The sequence below is a fragment of the Ascaphus truei genome, chromosome 14 (genome assembly GCF_040206685.1).
Source record: "Ascaphus truei isolate aAscTru1 chromosome 14, aAscTru1.hap1, whole genome shotgun sequence".
NCBI classification, from domain to species: domain Eukaryota; kingdom Metazoa; phylum Chordata; class Amphibia; order Anura; family Ascaphidae; genus Ascaphus; species Ascaphus truei.
Window position 1 is genome coordinate 16,556,204 of NC_134496.1, and position 22,203 is coordinate 16,578,406.

General features: G+C 52.2%; 1 protein-coding gene across 6 annotated transcripts in view; it reads left to right on the forward strand.

Moving 5' to 3' along the window:
* Nucleotides 1-2,609: 2,609 nt before the first annotated feature.
* RIN1 (Ras and Rab interactor 1) overlaps nucleotides 2,610-22,203 on the forward strand; it is a 37,597-nt gene continuing 18,003 nt past the window's right edge. Inside the window, exons 1-4 of one of the 6 annotated variants that reach the window (XM_075569865.1) lie at nucleotides 2,610-3,278; nucleotides 4,692-4,814; nucleotides 12,272-12,449; nucleotides 14,028-14,142. In XM_075569865.1, the coding sequence (XP_075425980.1) occupies nucleotides 4,747-4,814; nucleotides 12,272-12,449; nucleotides 14,028-14,142 (361 nt within the window). In that variant the 5' untranslated portion in view covers nucleotides 2,610-3,278; nucleotides 4,692-4,746. Of the gene's footprint in view, nucleotides 3,279-4,595; nucleotides 4,815-12,271; nucleotides 12,450-14,027; nucleotides 14,143-22,203 lie in introns of all 6 variants that reach the window. The other 5 variants (XM_075569864.1, XM_075569863.1, XM_075569862.1 and 2 more) reach the window with 5 other exon arrangements.

Consider the following 22,203-nt stretch of genomic DNA (forward strand, 5'->3'; position numbering starts at 1 on the left):
TATAAAAAGGATTTTCCATCACACCTGCGGCCGATCTGGCAGTAATCCTTGTGCTTGATCTCTCGGGCAGCTAGGTCCAATGTCTAAGAGCCTCTTCTGTTTGGATTCCCTTCTCTGCGGCGCTCGTTTCTCCCCTCCAGGATGTACCCCTCTGTTCTCCCCACACATTTCCCAATGAGCTCGGTAGGTGTCCCCATGCCTTGGCTGGTACTTACCTGCACATCATGTTTCCATACCGCGCTGGGTTTCCTTCACCACACTCACACCCGGCCTACACGTGCTGTAAATCTGTCACTGTCTGTGAGGCGATGTCCTTATAGGAGGAGTGTTCTTATAACAGGGACATGTCAGGGCTGTGAGGGGATGTCCTTATAGGAGTGTTCTTATAACAGGGACATGTCAGGGCTGTGAGGGGGTGTCCTTATAGGAGGAGTGTTCTTATACTGTAACAGGGACATGTCAGGGCTGTGAGGGGATGTCCTTATAGGAGTGTTCTTATAACAGGGACATGTCAGGGCTGTGAGGGGATGTCCTTATAGGAGTGTTCTTATAACAGGGGCATGTCAGGGCTGTGAGGGGACGTCCTTATAGGAGTGTTCTTATAACAGGGGCATGTCAGGGCTGTGAGGGGATGTCCTTATAGGAGTGTTCTTATAACAGGGGCATGTCAGGGCTGTGAGGGGATGTCCTTATAGGAGGAGTGTTATTATAACATGGGGCATGTCAGGGCTGTGAGGGGACGTCCTTATAGGAGTGTTCTTATAACAGGGGCATGTCAGGGCTGTGCGGGGATGTTCTTATAACAGCAAAGAAATATCTACATCAAATTATTTGTGCTGGGCCTTTTCAATATGGCTGCCATTGTGAATTCCCCCTAAGACACATTATAACTGCCCTCTCCTGCACCATGGGTGGCGGCAATATGCAAATATAACCCCGCCCCTAATGCCTCCCACTCGCCATCAATCCCTCATCGCAGACATACCCAGAAATGGGGCCCCTTGAGATGAGTACACGGACGCTACAGGCGCAGCGTTAGTCCCGCGCAGGTTGTGACAAATGAAGGACTTTGCGCTGGCATTTCCCGTTGATACAGAGAACCCGCAGTTCCTGTCCCATAGCCCCTAAGGAGAGCAGCGTATGGTGTTGATTTTGTGGGGTCAGGATTTGAACATTACAGATGGCAGGTATAGGGTTAAATGGCTGGGGGCTTTCTCTCGGTGGTATGTCCCAGTCCCATACATGTGAATGAGTTTTTTGGGGATATCCTGTGCAGCCTTTGACCTCCATGCGTGGCGGGCCTGTAAGCAGGGAGGAGTTACTGATCCTGATGCCACAGGCCATGTATTATATGCTGAGGCGTGTAGCAGGGTGTGTGACACGGCGTGCCTGCGTCAGTATACAGTTTGTTTAATCAGTCATTATACAGCCGGAATGTGTTAACCCATAGAATGCCAGGTGTGAGCAACAGGATTCTTATTCTCCCAATGGTATAAACATGAGGGACATTCCCCAGCCCAAAATATACCCCATTCAGGGCCAGACTCTCCCGTTATAGCACATCTAGTATATATTATATATATATATATATATATATATATATATATATATATAATATAGTTATAGTATATCTAGCATATTAGCATATACAGCTCAACCCCCTTATAACGCTGTGCTTGGTGTCCAAAGAATCACATCGCTTTATAAGCGGATTGCTTTAGAAATAATGTACAATTGTATGCATTGTACAATTAAATATTTAAGATACCAATAATTGTGTTGTAAAGTATTCATACATACAAAAATTGGGAGCCACGCTTGCATCGCGTTATAAGTGGATTCGCGTTGTAACGGATCGCGTTATAACGGGGTTGAGCTGTAGTTATTTATAGATAGATATATCACTTGTGAGCCCATTCACATGTCTTAGAAAGGTCTGCAGCCCTGCCTTTCACCATTAGCACCCAGCATACAGTGCTTCCACTGCAGCAAGGGATTCTGGGAAATGACATGCAAATGAGCACACGTGTCACCTTTTGCATGAAATCCATTTTTAAATGGAACCCTTAAGCACTGCATGCTAAATGATAATGGTGAATAATGATAATGGTGAAAGGCAGGGTTGCAGACCTGTCTAAGACATGTGAATGGGCTCACAAGTGATCTTTTTATTTGCTATATGTATACAGTGGAGGTTTCTTGTCGCCCTTTTCACCCAATATATATATATATATATATATATATATATATATATATATATATAGTTCCAGCACAGTTATCATATAGTTATATATATATATCTATATATATAAAACTGAAAAATTGTTTGTGTGTGGGTTTGTTCAGTTGCTCATTGGTTGGCGGCGGCTCACGCTGTCATTGGCCTGCAGGGTGGGGTGAAGTGACAAACACAAATACACATGCACTCACCCTCACAGCCTGGGGGGGAGGGGAGGGAATCACCGATGTGAAGGGGGGGGCGGAGCTGTGATGGGGGGGGCGGAGCTCTCTCAGTCCCTTCTCCCCATCCTTCCCTCTCTCTCCCCCTCCTTCACACTCTTCCCCTCTCTTCCCTCCTCTTTTGTCTTCTTTTTCTCCCTTCTCTCGCCCCCTTTTCTTTTTCCTCTCCTCTCTCCCTCCCCCTTCTCTTTCTCCTCTCTACCTCCCCCTTCTCTATCTCACTCTCTCCCTCTCTCTCTTCTCTTTCTCCCCTCCCCCTTTTCTTTCTCCTCTTTCCCTCCCCACTTCTGTCTCCCCCTTTTCTTTCTCCTCTTTCCCTCCTCACTTCTGTCTCCCCCTAAACTTTCTCCTGTCTCCCTCCCCTTCTTCCTCCATCTCCCACCTTCTCTTTCTCCTCTCTCCCTCCCCCCTCCCCCTTCTCTTTCTCCTCTCTCCCTACCCCTTCTCTCTGCCTCTCCTCTTTCTCCCTTCTCCCTCCCCTTCTCTCACTCTCTCTCCCCCCTTCTTTTTCTCCTCTCTCCCTCCCCCTTCACCCCCTCTCTCACCCCCTTTCACTGGAATCTTTGCACCTGTGTGAAGTTTGCAAGTCTCTGCAGGGTAGGCGAGAAAGGGGGAGAGAGGGGGAGAAAGGTGAGAGAGGGAAGAAGAGGGAGGAGGGAGGAGGAGGAGGAGAAAAGAGAAAGAGGTGTGTATGGAAATCCTGAGTGAACAGTGAGACACTTTGACACCTTGCAACACCCAGAGTTACTCACTCAGGAACACCCCACGGGGCGGGAGAAGGAGAGAGACAGCACAGACTGTCCCAGGGCCCAGAAAAGGTATGTGAGACGTTTATATACAGACCCACGGAGCCTACACTCTATATACAGACACACTACAGAGAGAACAGCAGATACCAGTAACACATAGCATGGAGTCACTGCCCTGCAGAGCTTACACTCTATATACACGTACAATACAGAGAGAGGAGCCGCGGATATAACAGTAACACATACAAGGAAATCACTGCCCTGCAAAGCCTACACTCTATATACAGATACACTACAGAGAGAACAGCAGATACCAGTAACACATAGCATGGAGTCACTGCCCTGCAGAGCTTACACTCTATATACAGATACACGTACAATACAGAGAGAGGAGCTGCGGGTATAACAGTAACACATAGAAGGGAATCACTGCCCTGCAGAGCTTACTCTGTATATACAGATACACGTACAATACAGAGAGAGGCGCCGCGGATATAACAGTTACACATAGAAGGGAATCACTGCCCCGCAGAGCTTACACTCTGTATACAGATACACGTACAATACAGAGAGAGGCGCCGCAGATATAACAGTTACACATAGAAGGGAATCACTGCCCCGCAGAGCTTACTCTGTATATACAGATACACGTACAATACAGAGAGAAGAGCCACGGATATAACAGTTACACATAGAAGGGAATCACTGCCCCGCAGAGCTTACACTCTGTATACAGATACACGTACAATACAGAGAGAGGAGCTGCGGATATAACAGTAACACATAGAATGGACTCACTGCCCTGCAGAGCTTACTCTCTATATACAGATACACGTACAATACAGAGAGAGGCGCCGCGGATATAACAGTTACACATAGAATGGACTCACTGCCCTGCAGAGCTTACTCTCTATATACAGATACACGTACAATACAGAGAGAGGCGCCGCGGATATAACAGTTACACATAGAAGGGAATCACTGCCCTGCAGAGCTTACACTCTATATACAGGTACACGTACAATACAGAGAGAGGAGCCGCGGATATAACAGTAACACATAGAATGGACTCACTGCCCTGAAGAGCTGACACTCTATATACAGATACACGTACAATACAGAGAGAGGAGCCGCGGATATAACAGTAACACAGAAGGGAATCACTGCCCTGCAGAGCTTACTCTCTTTATACAGATACACGTACAATACAGAGAGAAGAGAAGCAGATATAACAGTAACACATAGAAGGGAATCACTGCTCCACAGAGCTGACACTCTATATACAGATATAACCGGAAGTAATAATAATACAGAAAGTCTTATATGAAGTGTTTTGTTTCAATGTTTGTTGCAAAATTAGAATGATCCTTTAAATCTGTTTGGAAGGGATAATCTTTCCGGGTTAAATCCCAGCGTGATCCTGTAATCCTGACCCGATATACAGATCCCAATGTAATCTTGTAATCGTGACCCGATATACAGATCAGACGTCGTGTTCAGAGGAACGCAGGGAAGTCAGTACAAAGTTTCTCCCGGTATGGAAACCCCTGAATGTGATGCAGACGTGATAGAGGCGGACACCCCCTCGCCACACTCCGCTGGGAGGTACGCATACCCCAAATACTAGCAAACAATGCATCATGGTCACTATCAGGGTATACAGATACTCTGCATCATTATGCAGGGCTGCGTGTTCACTATCAGTGTATACAGATACTCTGCATCATTATACAGGGCCGCATGTTCACTATCAGTGTATAGAGACACTCTGCATCATTATACAGGGCTGCGTGTTCACTATCAGTGTATACAGATACTCTGCATCATTATACAGGGCCGCATGTTCACTATCAGTGTATAGAGATACTCTGCATCATTATGCAGGGCTGCGTGTTCACTATCAGTGTATAGAGATACTCTGCATCATTATACAGGGCCGCATGTTCACTATCAGTGTATACAGATACTCTGCATCATTATACAGGGCCGCATGTTCACTATCAGTTTATAGGGATGCATGTTCACTATCAGTGTATAGAGATACTCTGCATCATTATACAGGGCCACATGTTCAGTATCAGTGTATAGGGATACTCTGCATCATTATACAGCACGAGAGAGAGAGAGAGAGAGAGAGAGAGAGAGAGAGAGAGAGACAGAAGAGAGAGAGAGACAGAAGAGAGAGAGAGACAGAAGAGAGAGAGAGACAGAAGAGAGAGAGACAGAAGAGAGAGAGAGAGAGAGGGAGAGGGAGAGAGAGAGAGATTTCACCAAAGACTACTTCAACTAAAGTAAGGATTATTCATTTGTTTACTGACTGCTTAAAGTACCCTTATGGTTTGGTTCTGGTTTAGCCAGCCAGCCTTCTAGATAGGTCTGCTGTGTTATTAGTCAGTTTTTCTCCCAAAGTGGAGCAGGATTTATTTTGTTAAAGGGACAGTGTACCCGCATGTTATGTTACTGTGGAGAAATAAAGCCACTGAACGTTTTTATTTATCCTGAAACTATACGTGTGGACTGTTCCCTGACCTCGGCTACAGGCCGTCCTGCCACAGACCCCAAGTGTAGTATGGAATAAAATCACTTTCCTTCGGGGAACACAGGAGGGTCTGCTGCTCCTGCTGCTGCTGCTTCTCCTGTTGCTGCTCCTGCTGCTGCTGCTTCTCCTGTTGCTGCTCCTGCTGCTGCTGCTTCTCCTGTTGCTGCTCCTGCTGCTGCTTCTCCTGTTGCTGCTCCTGCTGCTGCTGCTTCTCCTGTTGCTGCTCCTGCTGCTGCTGCTTCTCCTGTTGCTGCTCCTGCTGCTGCTGCTGCTTCTCCTGTTGCTGTTCCTGCTGCTGCTGCTCCTGCTGCTCCTCCTGCTGCTGCTTCTCCTGTTGCTGTTCCTGCTGCTGCTTCTCCTGTTGCTGTTCCTGCTGCTGCTGCTCCTGCTGCTCCTCCTGCTGCTGCTGCTCTTGCTCCTGCTTCTCCTGATGCTGCTCCTGCTGCTCCTGCTGCTGCTGTCATTGGTTGAATGACAGAGCCTCCAAATCTATAGCGAAAAGAGAAACAAGCGCAGACCTCTTCTCATGGGGTAGTATGTAAAAGTAACATTTAGATGTAAAGGTAAAAGGTGCACGTACAGCAAGACAAATCTTTAACGCATTGGTTAAAACCGGTATTACCCACGATGATGCCGGGGTTCACCGCTCCAATCGCTTCAGGGGATCTGTGGAAACCGGGGCGTCCGTCTTATCTGCGGGAGCCGTCTCTCTCATTGTGCGGATGTCGCTCCGGGAGGTTGGTCGCCCGCGGGAGTTGTTCTCAGTTCCTCTGACTCCCGGCGTCTGAGTACTCACACGCCGAGCACCGGAGCTTTCCGCCGGAACAGAGGGAACCTCCGAGGAATCGGCGCATCTCCAGCGACGTCTCACAAGTGACGTCAGCGCTTCCGAATCGGTGTATGTGAAGAGTGACGGAAACGCGAGGGGAAGGAGACAGTGCCAGTCCAGTAAAAGGGTCTCCGGCATTACCTGCAGCTCCCGGCACTATATACAGGAGAAGCATGCGGCACGTGCACGCGCGTTCGCAGAGGCACGCACGGCCGCATCCTGTATATAACAGCCCTCACTCACTTGATATAGTGAATGATAGATGAAGGGGTATATCAGGCACATTTAGGAATAAACACACAATCCCAGCGCGCTCTAACCCAGAACCCACAACATCACATATATATATATATATTTGTATCAAAATGAGAGAGAGCTACTGATACTGGTACTGGTAGGACCTGCACACTGGTCATGCCGTGATGTGGCTGCACACTGGTCATGCCGTGAGGTGGCTGCACACTGGTCATGCCGTGAGGTGGCTGCACACTGGTCATGCCGTGACGTGGCTGCACACTGGTCATGCCGTGACGTGGCTGCACACTGGTCATGCCGTGACGTGGCTGCACACTGGTCATGCCGTGACGTGGCTGCACACTGGTCATGCCGTGACGTGGCTGCACACTGGTCATGCCGTGACGTGGCTGCACACTGGTCATGCCGTGACGTGGCTGCACACTGGTCATGCCGTGAGGTGGCTGCATACTGGTCATGCCGTGACGTGGCTGCACACTGGTCATGCCGTGACGTGGCTGCACACTGGTCATGCCGTGACGTGGCTGCATACTGGTCCTGCCGTGCCGTGGCTGCACACTGGTCATGCCGTGACGTGGCTGCATACTGGTCCTGCCGTGCCGTGGCTGCACACTGGTCATGCCGTGAAGTGGCTGCACACTGGTCATGCCGTGACGTGGCTGCATACTGGTCATGCCGTGACGTGGCTGCACACTGGTCATGCCGTGAGGTGGCTGCACACTGGTCATGCCGTGACGTGGCTGCACACTGGTCATGCCGTGACGTGGCTGCATACTGGTCATGTCGTGAGGTGGCTGCATACTGGTCATGCCGTGCCGTGGCTGCACACTGGTCATGCCGTGACGTGGCTGCACACTGGTCATGCCGTGACGTGGCTGCACACTGGTCATGCCGTGACGTGGCTGCACACTGGTCATGCCGTGACGTGGCTGCATACTGGTCATGCCGTGACGTGGCTGCACACTGGTCATGCCGTGAGGTGGCTGCATACTGGTCATGCCGTGACGTGGCTGCACACTGGTCATGCCGTGACGTGGCTGCACACTGGTCATGCCGTGACGTGGCTGCTCACTGGTCATGCCGTGACGTGGCTGCACACTGGTCATGCCGTGACGTGGCTGCACACTGGTCATGCCGTGACGTGGCTGCACACTGGTCATGCCGTGACGTGGCTGCATACTGGTCCTGCCGTGCCGTGGCTGCACACTGGTCATGCCGTGACGTGGCTGCATACTGGTCCTGCCGTGCCGTGGCTGCACACTGGTCATGCCGTGAAGTGGCTGCACACTGGTCATGCCGTGACGTGGCTGCATACTGGTCATGCCGTGACGTGGCTGCACACTGGTCATGCCGTGAGGTGGCTGCACACTGGTCATGCCGTGACGTGGCTGCACACTGGTCATGCCGTGACGTGGCTGCATACTGGTCATGTCGTGAGGTGGCTGCATACTGGTCATGCCGTGCCGTGGCTGCACACTGGTCATGCCGTGACGTGGCTGCACACTGGTCATGCCGTGACGTGGCTGCACACTGGTCATGCCGTGACGTGGCTGCACACTGGTCATGCCGTGACGTGGCTGCATACTGGTCATGCCGTGACGTGGCTGCACACTGGTCATGCCGTGAGGTGGCTGCATACTGGTCATGCCGTGACGTGGCTGCACACTGGTCATGCCGTGACGTGGCTGCACACTGGTCATGCCGTGACGTGGCTGCACACTGGTCATGCCGTGACGTGGCTGCACACTGGTCATGCCGTGACGTGGCTGCACACTGGTCATGCCGTGACGTGGCTGCACACTGGTCATGCCGTGACGTGGCTGCACACTGGTCATGCCGTGACGTGGCTGCATACTGGTCATGCCGTGACGTGGCTGCATACTGGTCCTGCCGTGAAGTGGCTGCATACTGGTCCTGCCGTGACGTGGCTGCATACTGGTCATGCCGTGACGTGGCTGCACACTGGTCATGCCGTGACGTGGCTGCACACTGGTCCTGCCGTGAAGTGGCAGCATACTGGTCATGTCCTGACGTGGCTGCACACTGGTCATGCCGTGACTTGGCTGCATACTGGTCCTGCCATGAAGTGGCTGCATACTGGTCCTGCCGTGACGTGGCTGCATACTGGTCATGCCGTGACGTGGCTGCACACTGGTCATGCCGTGACGTGGCTGCACACTGGTCCTGCCGTGAAGTGGCTGCACACTGGTCATTCCGTGACGTGGCTGCACACTGGTCATTCCGTGACGTGGCTGCACACTGGTCATGCCGTGAGGTGGCTGCACACTGGTCATGTCGTGACGTGGCTGCACACTGGTCATGCCGTGACGTGGCTGCATACTGGTCATGCCGTGAGGTGGCTGCATACTGGTCATTCCGTGAAGTGGCTGCACACTGGTCATGCCGTGACGTGGCTGCACACTGGTCATGCCGTGACGTGGCTGCATACTGGTCATGCCGTGACGTGGCTGCACACTGGTCATGCCGTGACGTGGCTGCACACTGGTCATGCCGTGAGGTGGCTGCACACTGGTCATGTCGTGACGTGGCTGCACACTGGTCATGCCGTGACGTGGCTGCATACTGGTCATGCCGTGACGTGGCTGCATACTGGTCATGCCGTGAGGTGGCTGCACACTGGTCATGCCGTGACGTGGCTGCATACTGGTCCTGCCGTGACGTGGCTGCACACTGGTCATGCCGTGACGTGGCTGCATACTGGTCCTGCCGTGCCGTGGCTGCACACTGGTCATGCCGTAACGTGGCTGCATACTGGTCCTGCCGTGCCGTGGCTGCACACTGGTCATGCCGTGAAGTGGCTGCACACTGGTCATGCCGTGACGTGGCTGCACACTGGTCATGCCGTGACGTGGCTGCACACTGGTCATGCCGTGACGTGGCTGCACACCACTGGTCATGCCGTGACGTGGCTGCACACTGGTCATGCCGTGACGTGGCTGCATACTGGTCATGTCGTGAGGTGGCTGCATACTGGTCATGCCGTGCCGTGGCTGCACACTGGTCATGCCGTGACGTGGCTGCACACTGGTCATGCCGTGACGTGGCTGCACACTGGTCATGCCGTGACGTGGCTGCACACTGGTCATGCCGTGACGTGGCTGCATACTGGTCATGCCGTGACGTGGTTGCATACTGGTCATGCCGTGAGGTGGCTGCACACTGGTCATGCCGTGACGTGGCTGCATACTGGTCATGCCGTGACGTGGCTGCATACTGGTCATGCCGTGACGTGGCTGCACACTGGTCATGCCTTGATGTGGCTGCACACTGGTCATGCCTTGAAGTGGCTGCACACTGGTCATGCCGTGACGTGGCTGCATACTGGTCATGCCGTGATGTGGCTGCACACTGGTCATGCCGTGACGTGGCTGCACACTGGTCATGCCGTGACGTGGCTGCACACTGGTCATGCCGTGACGTGGCTGCACACTGGTCATGCCGTGACGTGGCTGCACACTGGTCATGCCGTGACGTGGCTGCACACTGGTCATGCCGTGACGTGGCTGCACACTGGTCATGCCGTGACGTGGCTGCACACTGGTCATGCCGTGACGTGGCTGCACACTGGTCATGCGGTGACGTGGCTGCATACTGGTCATGCGGTGACGTGGCTGCACACTGGTCATGCCGTGACGTGGCTGCACACTGGTCATGCCGTGACGTGGCTGCACACTGGTCATGCCGTGACGTGGCTGCATACTGGTCATGCCGTGATGTGGCTGCACACTGGTCATGCCGTGATGTGGCTGCACACTGGTCATGCCGTGACGTGGCTGCACACTGGTCATGCCGTGATGTGGCTGCACACTGGTCATGCCGTGACGTGGCTGCACACTGGTCATGCCGTGACGTGGCTGCACACTGGTCATGCCGTGACGTGGCTGCACACTGGTCATGCCGTGATGTGGCTGCACACTGGTCATGCCGTGACGTGGCTGCACACTGGTCATGCCGTGACGTGGCTGCAGGCTTATAACGCTTTGGCCAAAGGGTTTAACTAAATGACCCTTACTCATAAGAATAATAACATTGAAGTATTTAACTGTGTATTTTGTAGCCCTGGATATTTTTGTCTTTTGTTGTATACAATTAGGAATACAATGTTATACCCCTGATGAAGTGACCGTGTGAGTCACGAAACGCGTAGGATTTTGGACATTGCTGGTGATGCCAGAGACCCTTTTACAGGACTGGCACTGTCTCCTTCCCCTCGCGTTTCTGTCACTCTTCACATACCGGCGGGCCCGGGCATGCGGCAGGTTCCGTTCTAAGGGCCCGCCGTAAAGCGAAAACCGCTGGAAATTGGAACCGACGATTTTCGGTGTGTGCGCATGCGCAGACTGGCAATTCGCCCTTCTACGCATGCGCAACATCGGCAACCCCCCCCCATTGTGTACATGCACGACCTTGGACCGGCCCGTTCTGCGCATGCGCAGACATGGCGGCCCCCTTCTCAGTACCGCCGCGGATTGCCAAAAAGCGGGGCTCCGAGAAGCGGGGCCTTGCTGTATACCGATTCGGAAGCGCTGACCTCACTTGTGAGACGTGGCTGGAGATGCGCCGATTCCTCGGAGGTTCCCTCTGTTCCGGCGGAAAGCTCCGGTGCTCGGCGTGTGAGTACTCAGACGCCGGGAGTCAGAGGATCTGAGAACAACTCCCACGGGCGACCAACCTCCCGGAGCGACATCCGCACGATGAGAGAGACGGCTCCCACAGATAAGACGGACGCCCCGGTTTCCCACAGATCAGCGGAGCGGGAACCCCGGCATCATCGTGGGTAATACCGGTTTTAACCAATGCTTTATAAATGTTACTTTTACATTCTACCCCATGAGAAGAGGTCTGCGCTTGTTTCTCTTTTCTCATTATACATTATCAGTGTATAGAGATACTCTGCATCATTATACTGGGCAGCGTGTTCACTATCAGTGTTTCAGAGATACTCTGCATCATTATACAGCGCAGCGTGTCCATTAGCGCAGGGGTTCGCAAACTTCTGATGCTGCGCCCCCTGCATCCACTCCCCCGGGGCTTGCGCCCCCCCCTTACCCTGTCTGTCGGCGCCAGCAGGGTCATGGGACGTGACGTCACGTGACACGTTGCCATGGCAATGGGCGTCAAGGCGGGATCATGTAACGTCACATGACCCCGCCGCGTTGCCATGTCAACGCGTCATGTGAAGCCGGCTGAACCTCGGTGAGTTCAGTTGCAGGGGCCTCACCCGATCTCCCGGCATGTCATTTAAATGCCTTGGGGACAAACGCGGGGCCTCTGCACCCCCCCAGAAAATCCTGCGCCCCCCACTTTCTCCACCCCTGCATTAGTGTGTAGGTACTCTGCATCATTATATAGCGCAGCGTGTTAATTGTATAGAGCTGTATAGAGATACTCAGATCACTATATGGTCTCCCGTTGCAGGATGATGGACCCTGTGTATGATTTCCCGTCCCGGGGGCCCCCCCCCTCCCTCTCCTCCAGGGGGTCACCGACCTCGGTCAGCATCAGCGAGAGGCTCCTCCTCACCCAGCCGGTCTGGCTACCCCTGAGGGTCAACTCAGCCACTGCTCTGCATATACTGCAGAGGGAGCCACCAGGGGTAGGTGTCTGACACTTCTAGGACTAACCAGCAGCGGAGCAGCGTTCAGTTACAGAGCCTGGCACCTCTAGGGCTGACACAGGGGTACAGAGCCTGGCACCTCTAGGGCTGACACAGGGATACAGAGCCTGGCACCTCTAGGACTGGACACGGATACAAAGCTTGGCATCTCTAGGGCTGACACAGGGGTACAGAGCCTGGCACCTCTAGGGCTGACACAGGGGTACAGAGCCTGGCACCTCTAGGGCTGACACAGGGATACAGAGCCTGGCACCTCTAGGACTGGACACGGATACAGAGCTTGGCACCTCTAGGGCTGACACAGGGGTACAGAGCCTGGCACCTCTAGGGCTGACACAGGGGTACAGAGCCTGGCACCTCTAGGGCTGACACAGGGGATACAGAGCTTGGCACCTCTAGGGCTGACACAGGGATACAGAGCCTGGCACCTCTAGGACTGGACACGGATACAGAGCCTGGCACCTCTAGGGCTGACACAGGGATACAGAGCTTGGCACCTCTAGGGCTGACACAGGGATACAGAGCCTGGCACCTCTAGGACTGGACACGGATACAGAGCTTGGCACCTCTAGGGCTGACACAGAGATACAGAGCCTGGCACGTCTAGGGCTGACACAGGGATACAGAGCCTGGCACCTCTAGGGCTGACACAGGGATACAGAGCCTGGCACCTCTAGGGCTGACACAGGGATACAGAGCCTGACACCTCTAGGACTGGACACGGATACAGAGCTTGGCACCTCTAGGGCTGACACAGGGATACAGAGCCTGGCACCTCTAGGACTGGACACGGATACAGAGCTTGGCACCTCTAGGGCTGACACAGGGATACAGAGCCTGGTACCTCTAGGGCTGACACAGGGATACAGAGCCTGGCACATCTAGGGCTGACACAGGGATACAGAGCCTGACACCTCTAGGGCTGACACAGGGATACATAGCCTGGCACCTCTAGGGCTGACACAGGGATACAGAGCTTGGCACCTCTAGGGCTGACACAGGGATACAGAGCCTGGCACCTCTAGGGCTGACACAGGGATACAGAGCTTGGCACCTCTAGGGCTGACACAGGGATACAGAGCCTGGCACCTCTAGGGCTGACACAGGGATACAGAGCCTGGCACCTCTAGGGCTGACACAGGGATACAGAGCCTGGCACCTCTAGGGCTGACACAGGGATACAGAGCCTGGCACCTCTAGGGCTGACACAGGGATACAGAGCCTGGCACCTCTAGGACTGGACACGGATACAGAGCTTGGCACCTATATCCAACGTCTAGGGCTGACACAGGGATACAGAGCACCTGGCACCTCTAGGGTTGGTACTGGAGAGACAGCCTTACACCTCTAGGACTGGCACAGGGGAGACAGAACTTGGCACCTCTAGGACTGACACACGGGAGACAGAGCTTGGAACCTCTATGACTGACACACGGGAGACAGAGCCTGGCCCCTGTAGGGATGGCACATGAATGCAAACCTTGGCACCTCTAGGGCTGACAGCGATACAAAGGCGGAAACCTCTAGGACCGTACATCTCATCTCACTCTTCCACAGACGTTCCTGGTGAGAAGATCTAATACTCAGCAGCAAAGGGTCCTGTGTGTGCGGCTATCAGATGACTGCAGCCCGAGCTTCATCCACCAGACCTGTATACACGAGCGTCCCGCAGGTACCAGTACTATGTAATGAGCACACGCAGGAGTACCAGTACTATGTAATGAGCACACGCAGGAGTACTAGTACTATGTAATGAGCACACGCAGGAGTACCAGTACTATGTAATGAGCACACGCAGGAGTACTAGTACTATGTAATGAGCACATGCAGGAGTACCAGTACTATGTAATGAGCACACGCAGGAGTACCAGTACTATGTAATGAGCACACGCAGGAGTACCAGTACTATGTAATGCGCACACGCAGGAGTACCAGTACTATGTAATGAGCACACGCAGGAGTACCAGTACTATGTAATGAACACACGCAGGAGTACCAGTACTATGTAATGAGCACACGCAGGAGTACCAGTACTATGTAATGAACACACGCAGGAGTACCAGTACTATGTAATGAGCACACGCAGGAGTACCAGTACTATGTAATGAACACACGCAGGAGTACCAGTACTATGTAATGCGCACACGCAGGAGTACCAGTACTATGTAATGAGCACACGCAGGAGTACCAGTACTATGTAATGAACACACGCAGGAGTACCAGTACTATGTAATGAGCACACGCAGGAGTACCAGTGCTATGTAATGAACACACGCAGGAGTACCAGTACTATGTAATGAGCACACGCAGGAGTACCAGTACTATGTAATGAACACACGCAGGAGTACCAGTACTATGTAATGAGCACACGCAGGAGTACCAGTACTATGTAATGAACACACGCAGGAGTACCAGTACTATGTAATGAGCACACGCAGGAGTACCAGTACTATGTAATGAACACACGCAGGAGTACCAGTACTATGTAATGAGCACACGCAGGAGTACAAGTACTATGTAATGAGCACACGCAGGAGTACCAGTACTATGTAATGAACACACGCAGGAGTACCAGTAATTTGTAATGAACACACGCAGGAGTACCAGTACTATGTAATGAACACACGCAGGAGTACCAGTACTATGTAATGAACACACGCAGGAGTACCAGTACTATGTAATGAACCACGCAGGAGTACCGGTACTATGTAATGAGCACACGCAGGAGTACCAGTACTGTTTAATGTACTCGTTTACACGAGTACCACTACTATTACTAAATAAATGATAATAATAATTGAATGTACACACCTAGGATTAACACTACAATATACATGTAATACTGCAGGTGACCACAGGGTGTCAATTCCTAATCTATTTCTTAGAGGTATATTGCAATATAGTTGCAGTATAGAGAGTCACCAGCATGTGGCAGTGTTGTTATATAATGTATTATCTATCATTCCGAGGTGGGCAACCACAAGTGGAGAATTGGCCATGAAAATGTGGCGAGTTTGAGTTTGCCAGCGTGTCCGGATTAAAATTTGTCTAGGTGGGAAGCGCGGGGCGGAAAGTGTGAGTGCGGCGGCCGACGGAAGCGCTGGTGCTGAGGGGGTGGGCCGCGGAGGGTGGCTGGGAGCAGTGAGGAGACGAGTGCTGAGTGGAGGAGAGGGTGACCAATCAGAGAACGGCGGGGGCGGGGCCCACACCCCGGCGGCACCGGTGCCAGAGACTGATATTGGGGGGGGGGGGGGTTTACTGTAAGGATGTGCTCACCACAAACGAGACGGGACCGCGGTGCTGAGGTGGGATAGGAAATAACGCCACCCACAGCCACGAGGGCACGTCTTGATTGAAGAGTGGTCTGGGATTCCGGATCGGGGTAGGAGAGGTACGGTAGGTAGAGAGGCCGTTAGCCAAGTCCGGGGTTAGAGAGAGGGACGTTGTCGTTTACCGTAAGCCAGGATCGGGATGCCAGAGGTGCGGAGAGTCGTGTAGCCGTATGCCGAGTTCGGGATGCCAGAGGTACAGGAAGACGTAGCGGAAGCCGGTTCAGTTCACGAGGAAGTCTGCGAAATAGACTAAGGAGGCAGAGAGAGGTGAGAACAACTGGTTCTATGCTCAGCCAACGAGTCAGTGACTCTGCAAGGTATATATAAGAGAGAGGATCCAATAGCAGCGCAGCAAGGTGGAGGTGTGTGGAAAGGCCAGTTTACAGCAGGTATAGGTCCAGAAGGAGTCCCAGGGGAGGAGCCATATAGCCCAGCAGCCTGACTGTATTTGGTGATGGCCATCAAAAGAGGTGTTGTGCCTTTAAGAGGCGGGAGCGCCTCCGTGTGGCCGCGCCTCCGTGAATCAGTGCCATCGGCTGCGTGCGCGGACCCACGCCCTGCTCCGAGAGCAGAAGAGAGAGGAAGACGTGCGCGCGCGCGCATAGGAGGAACAGCTGTCGGCGGCTTGCCTCCGGAGTCCACGTGCGCCGCGGGAGACCCAGACGGAGTTGCAGGTAAGTGAGGAGCACGCCGTGAGCGACGTGACTCCAGAATCCTCACAGTACCCCCCCCTTCAGGGGCGACCTCCGGGCGACCATGATAAGGCTTGGAGGGATTCTTGCGATGAAAGGCCTGTAGAAGACGAGGTGCGTGAAGATCCCGGTGAGGAATCCATGAACGTTCCTCTGGTCCGAACCCTTTCCAGTGAACCAAGTATTGTACTCCTCCTCTGGAAATTCTAGAATCCAGGACAAACTGCACCTCGTATTCCTGTTGACCTTGAATCATAATCGGACGTGGAGAAGAAGTATTTTTGGAAAAGCGAGGACTCCGAAACACTGGTTTAAGTAAGGACACATGGAAGACCGAAGGTATCTTCATAGAAGGTGGAAGACGTAGCTTGTAAGCCACAGGATTAATCCTCCTAACTATGGTAAAGGGACCGAGGAACTTGGGAGCGAGCTTCATGGTAGGAACCTTCAAACGGATATTCCTGGACGAGAGCCATACCCTGTCTCCTGGGGCGAACTCCGGCACTTGGCGTCGAAGTCGATCAGCCTGGAGTTTCTGTCTCCCTGTAGCCACCCTTAAGTTCTCCTGAATCTTGGACCATAAGACCTTCAGGCGAGAAACGTGCTTGTCCACTGCTGGCACCCCTGAGGAGAGAGAAGAGAAAGGTGACCGAGACGGATGAAATCCAAAATTTATAAAGAATGGAGATTCTTGGGTAGAATCATTGCGAAGAGAGTTCAGAGCAAACTCGGCCCATGGAAGCAGATCCACCCAGTCCTCCTGTGTATCAGTTATAAAACATCGAAGGTATTGTTCCAGGTTTTGGTTGACCCTCTCCGTCTGACCATTGGTCTGTGGATGGTACCCAGAAGAGAACTGAAGCGAAATCCCCAACTTCTGGGAAAAGGCACGCCAAAACCTCGACACGAATTGAGACCCACGATCCGAGACAATGGTAGAAGGTACTCCGTGAAGACGAAAAATCTCCTGAATGAAGACATCTGCCAGCCTGGAGGAATTCGGTAGACCCCTCAAAGGAACAAGGTGCGACTGTTTGGAAAAACGATCGATGACCACCAGAATCGTATTTTTTCCTTTGGATTCTGGAAGCTCTACAATGAAGTCCATAGAAATATGGTTCCAGGGACGGTCTGGAATGGGTAACGGTAGCAGAAGCCCAGCAGATCTGACCCGAGGTACCTTGTTGCGAGCGCAAATACTACACGCTTTGACAAACTCCTCCACATCTTTAGCCCTCTCTGGCCACCAGAAGGTACGTTGAACCAGGTCGTTGGTCTTCCGTATCCCTGGGTGTCCTGCTGATTTAGAGGAATGACACCACTCGAGAACCTTCTTGCGGTGTTGAGGTGCCGTGTAGAGTCTTCCCTCCGGAACCTTGAGTCCCTCAGGAGTCCGTGACTGTTCGGATTGAATCTTGCCCATGATATCAAACGAATTAGCGGACAGGATACAACTAGAAGGAATAATAGACTCAAGTTGCTCTTCAGACCTGTCCTCCGCCAGGAACTGTCACGATAGAGCGTCCGCCTTTAGATTCTTGGAGCCAGGAATGAAGGAGATGAGAAAATTAAATCGTGAAAAAAACAAAGCCCAGCGGGCTTGTCGAGCGTTCAAACGCCGTGCCCCCTCTAGGTAGAGGAGATTCTTATGATCCGTCAGAATGGTAATGGGTGTCTCAGTACCCTCTAAGAAATGTCTCCACTCCTCTAAAGCCAACTTGATCGCCAAAAGCTCTCTATTCCCGACATCATAATTCCGTTCAGCGGACGAAAATCTCTTCGAGAAAAACGCACATGGGTGCAGTCTGGCTAAGGGAGATGTTCTCTGGGACAGAACAGCCCCAGCCCCAATGTCCGATGCATCCACCTCCAAGGTAAATGGGAGTTTAGGATCTGGGTGGGTGAGGATGGGAGCAGACACAAAAGCCCTCTTTAGCAGATCAAATGCCCTAATGGCGGTCTCCGACCAAGATGAAGGATCTGCACCCTTCTTGGTGAGGGCTGTTATGGGAGATACGGTGGACGAAAAGTTGCGGATGAAACGTCGATAATAGTTTGCAAAACCTAAAAAGCGTTGCACGGCTCTAAGAGTAGTCGGACGAGGCCAGTCCAGAATAGCCTTAAGTTTTTCTGGATCCATATTGAAACCGGAGTCCGAGATGACGTAACCCAAAAATGCCACTGATTTGAGGTGGAACTGACATTTCTCCAGCTTCGCAAAAAGATGGTTCTCCCGAAGACGTAACAGTACTTGTTGAACATGTTTGATGTGTTCTTGAGTGGATTTAGAAAAAATGAGGATGTCATCCAAGTAAACAATAAGAAATGAGTTCAGAATGTCCCGAAAAATCTCGTTGACAAAATCCTGGAAAACTGCTGGTGCGTTGCACAAACCGAACGGCATAACCAGATATTCGTAGTGGCCGTTATGGGTGTTAAAAGCAGTCTTCCACTCGTCCCCCTCTCGTATCCTTACTAAATTGTAGGCACCTCTTAGATCCAGCTTAGAAAAGATAGTTGCTCCCTGGAGACGGTCGAAGAGTTATGGAATCAAAGGCAGAGGGTAGCGATTTTTACGAGTGATATTATTCAAACCCCGGTAGTCTATGCATGGGCGGAGAGAACCGTCCTTTTTCTTGACAAAGAAGAAGCCTGCTCCGACCGGGGAAGATGATTTTCTGATGAAACCCCTCTCTAAGTTCTCAGCAATGTAAGTGTTCATGGCCCTTGTCTCTGGGAGAGAGAGAGGATAGGATCTTGCCCTGGGAAGAGGTGCGCCCGGAAGTAGGTCAATAGGACAATCAAAAGACCGGTGCGGAGGTAGAACCTCGGAACGTGCCTTGTCGAATACATCACGGAATTCCCAGTACACAGAGGGTAAGGAGTTAATCTTCTCAGATAGGGTAGACAATCCACCAATCCTCTGGAAAATCTGGGTACATGTCTTGGCACAAGAAGGAGCCCACTGGATGGGTTCCTGATCCGTCCAGTCGATGCGAGGATTATGAAGTTGAAGCCAAGGAAGACCCAAAATCAGCTCAGCAGAAGGAGTGTGGATTACATCGAGGGTAATGATCTCCGTATGGACGTTGACGAACTGCAGTAGAAGAGGCACCGTCTGTAGCGTGATAAATGCTGGTTTAAGCGGTCGACCGTCAATGGCCTCCAGTCCTACCGGCGTCCTCCTGTTGATCAAAGGGATATTGTTCAGTCTAGCAAAAGTCTCATCAATGAAATTACCTGCAGAACCGGAGTCAATGAACGCTCGTGCCTGAGTGTGAAACCCCTCTTCAGAAAGTGTAATGGGCAAGATTATCCTGGTGGGAAGGATGCTCTGGACGATGGGAGAAAGTGTCAATATTCCCAACGAAACTCTCCGGGATCTCATTGGGAGCTGGCGTTTTCCCGGTTTGTGAGGACACTGGGGTACAGCGTGACCGGAATTGCCACAGTACATGCAAAGACCGGCCTTGCGCCGACGCTGTTTCTCAGCAGGAGACAGCCTGTTGCCTCCCAACTGCATGGGTTCTGGAATGTCCCCGGAAGGAGGTAACGGAGCCACGAAGGAGGGAGCAAGAGTTCTTGAAACCCGTTGACGGTAATGAGAACGCTCGTATCTCCGCTCCAGCAGACGCTGATCCACATGAATGGACAGAGCGATCAACTCCTCCAGGTTAGTGGGACGATCTCGTGCGGCAAGCTCATCCTTTAGGGTTTCAGACAGACCTTGCCAGAATGCAGAAGATAGGGCCTCATTATTCCAACCTGTCTCAGCAGCAAGAGTGCGGAACTCCACTGCATACACGGCAACCGAACGATCTCCCTGGGTTATGTGGTGAAGAGCAGAAGCTGCCGTTAACCTCCGTGCAGGAGTATCGAAGACTCTTCGGAATTCCTCGACGAAGACATCGATGTCCTGTGTGATAGCACCCTGTTGTTCCCAAATGGGGGAGGCCCACGCCAGTGCCTGGTCGGTGAGAAGGGAGTAGATGTAGCCAACCCTGGAGACAGAAGACACAAAGCGAGAGGGAGAGAGACGAAATTGGACGAGACATTGGTTAATGAAACCCCGGCATCCTTGGGGATCCCCCGCATAGTGTCTGGGAGGTGGAATTCGTGGTTCCGGGGCAGACGGAGGTGTCGGAGCAGGACTAGCCGGTACAGGAGCTGCCAATGGTGAAGGTTGCTGAGTGAGGGCTCGAACCTGAAGAGTAAGGGCATGGACGCTTTGCTGCAACGTATCCGTCCGTTTATCTGCTTGGTCTAAATAAGTCTCTAGTCTGGAAAACAGAGCAGTATGGGCGTTTAAAGTGCGCTCCACCTCAGCGGGGTCCATGTTTGTTGGGCTGAGCATAATGTAAGGATGTGCTCACCACAAACGAGACGGGACCGCGGTGCTGAGGTGGGATAGGAAATAACGCCACCCACAGCCACGAGGGCACGTCTTGATTGAAGAGTGGTCTGGGATTCCGGATCGGGGTAGGAGAGGTACGGTAGGTAGAGAGGCCGTTAGCCAAGTCCGGGGTTAGAGAGAGGGACGTTGTCGTTTACCGTAAGCCAGGATCGGGATGCCAGAGGTGCGGAGAGTCGTGTAGCCGTATGCCGAGTTCGGGATGCCAGAGGTACAGGAAGACGTAGCGGAAGCCGGTTCAGTTCACGAGGAAGTCTGCGAAATAGACTAAGGAGGCAGAGAGAGGTGAGAACAACTGGTTCTATGCTCAGCCAACGAGTCAGTGACTCTGCAAGGTATATATAAGAGAGAGGATCCAATAGCAGCGCAGCACGGTGGAGGTGTGTGGAAAGGCCAGTTTACAGCAGGTATAGGTCCAGAAGGAGTCCCAGGGGAGGAGCCATAAAGCCCAGCAGCCTGACTGTATTTGGTGATGGCCATCAAAAGAGGTGTTGTGCCTTTAAGAGGCGGGAGCGCCTCCGTGTGGCCGCGCCTCCGTGAATCAGTGCCATCGGCTGCGTGCGCGGACCCACGCCCTGCTCCGAGAGCAGAAGAGAGAGGAAGACGTGCGCGCGCGCGCATAGGAGGAACAGCTGTCGGCGGCTTGCCTCCGGAGTCCACGTGCGCCGCGGGAGACCCAGACGGAGTTGCAGGTAAGTGAGGAGCACGCCGTGAGCGACGTGACTCCAGAATCCTCACATTTACATGGTGTGGCGAATTTCAGTTCTCATTCGTCACACCTGTGGTTACATTGAAAAATAGGCTGCCCACCTATGATCTATATACAGTGACAGTGAACAGTATATAATGTAAATAAATCAATCCATATACATGTGTATGTATATATAGCAAATAATAAGATCACTTGTGAGCACATTCACATGTCTTAGACAGGTATATATGCAGGTTTTTGATTTTATATATATACAAAATCAAAAACCAATAGACGATACCGTTCTGTGGCTAACGAAATGCTTTTATTTGTGCGAGCTTTCGAGATACACTAATCTCTTCTTCCGGCGATGTTACAATGAATGAAGCAAGAAAGGTTTTTACTTAAAAACAGTGTATCCTGGAATGTATCTGTGACTAAAACCTATCCCTTCCCCCTGTGCAGTATGCGATTTACATATTACATATATATATATATATATATATATATAAATAATGTTCAACATAATTATATATTAAGTTCCCTATATACATATTACCCACAGAATAATATTAGATATCTCACACTATGCTCAGGTTATATCTAT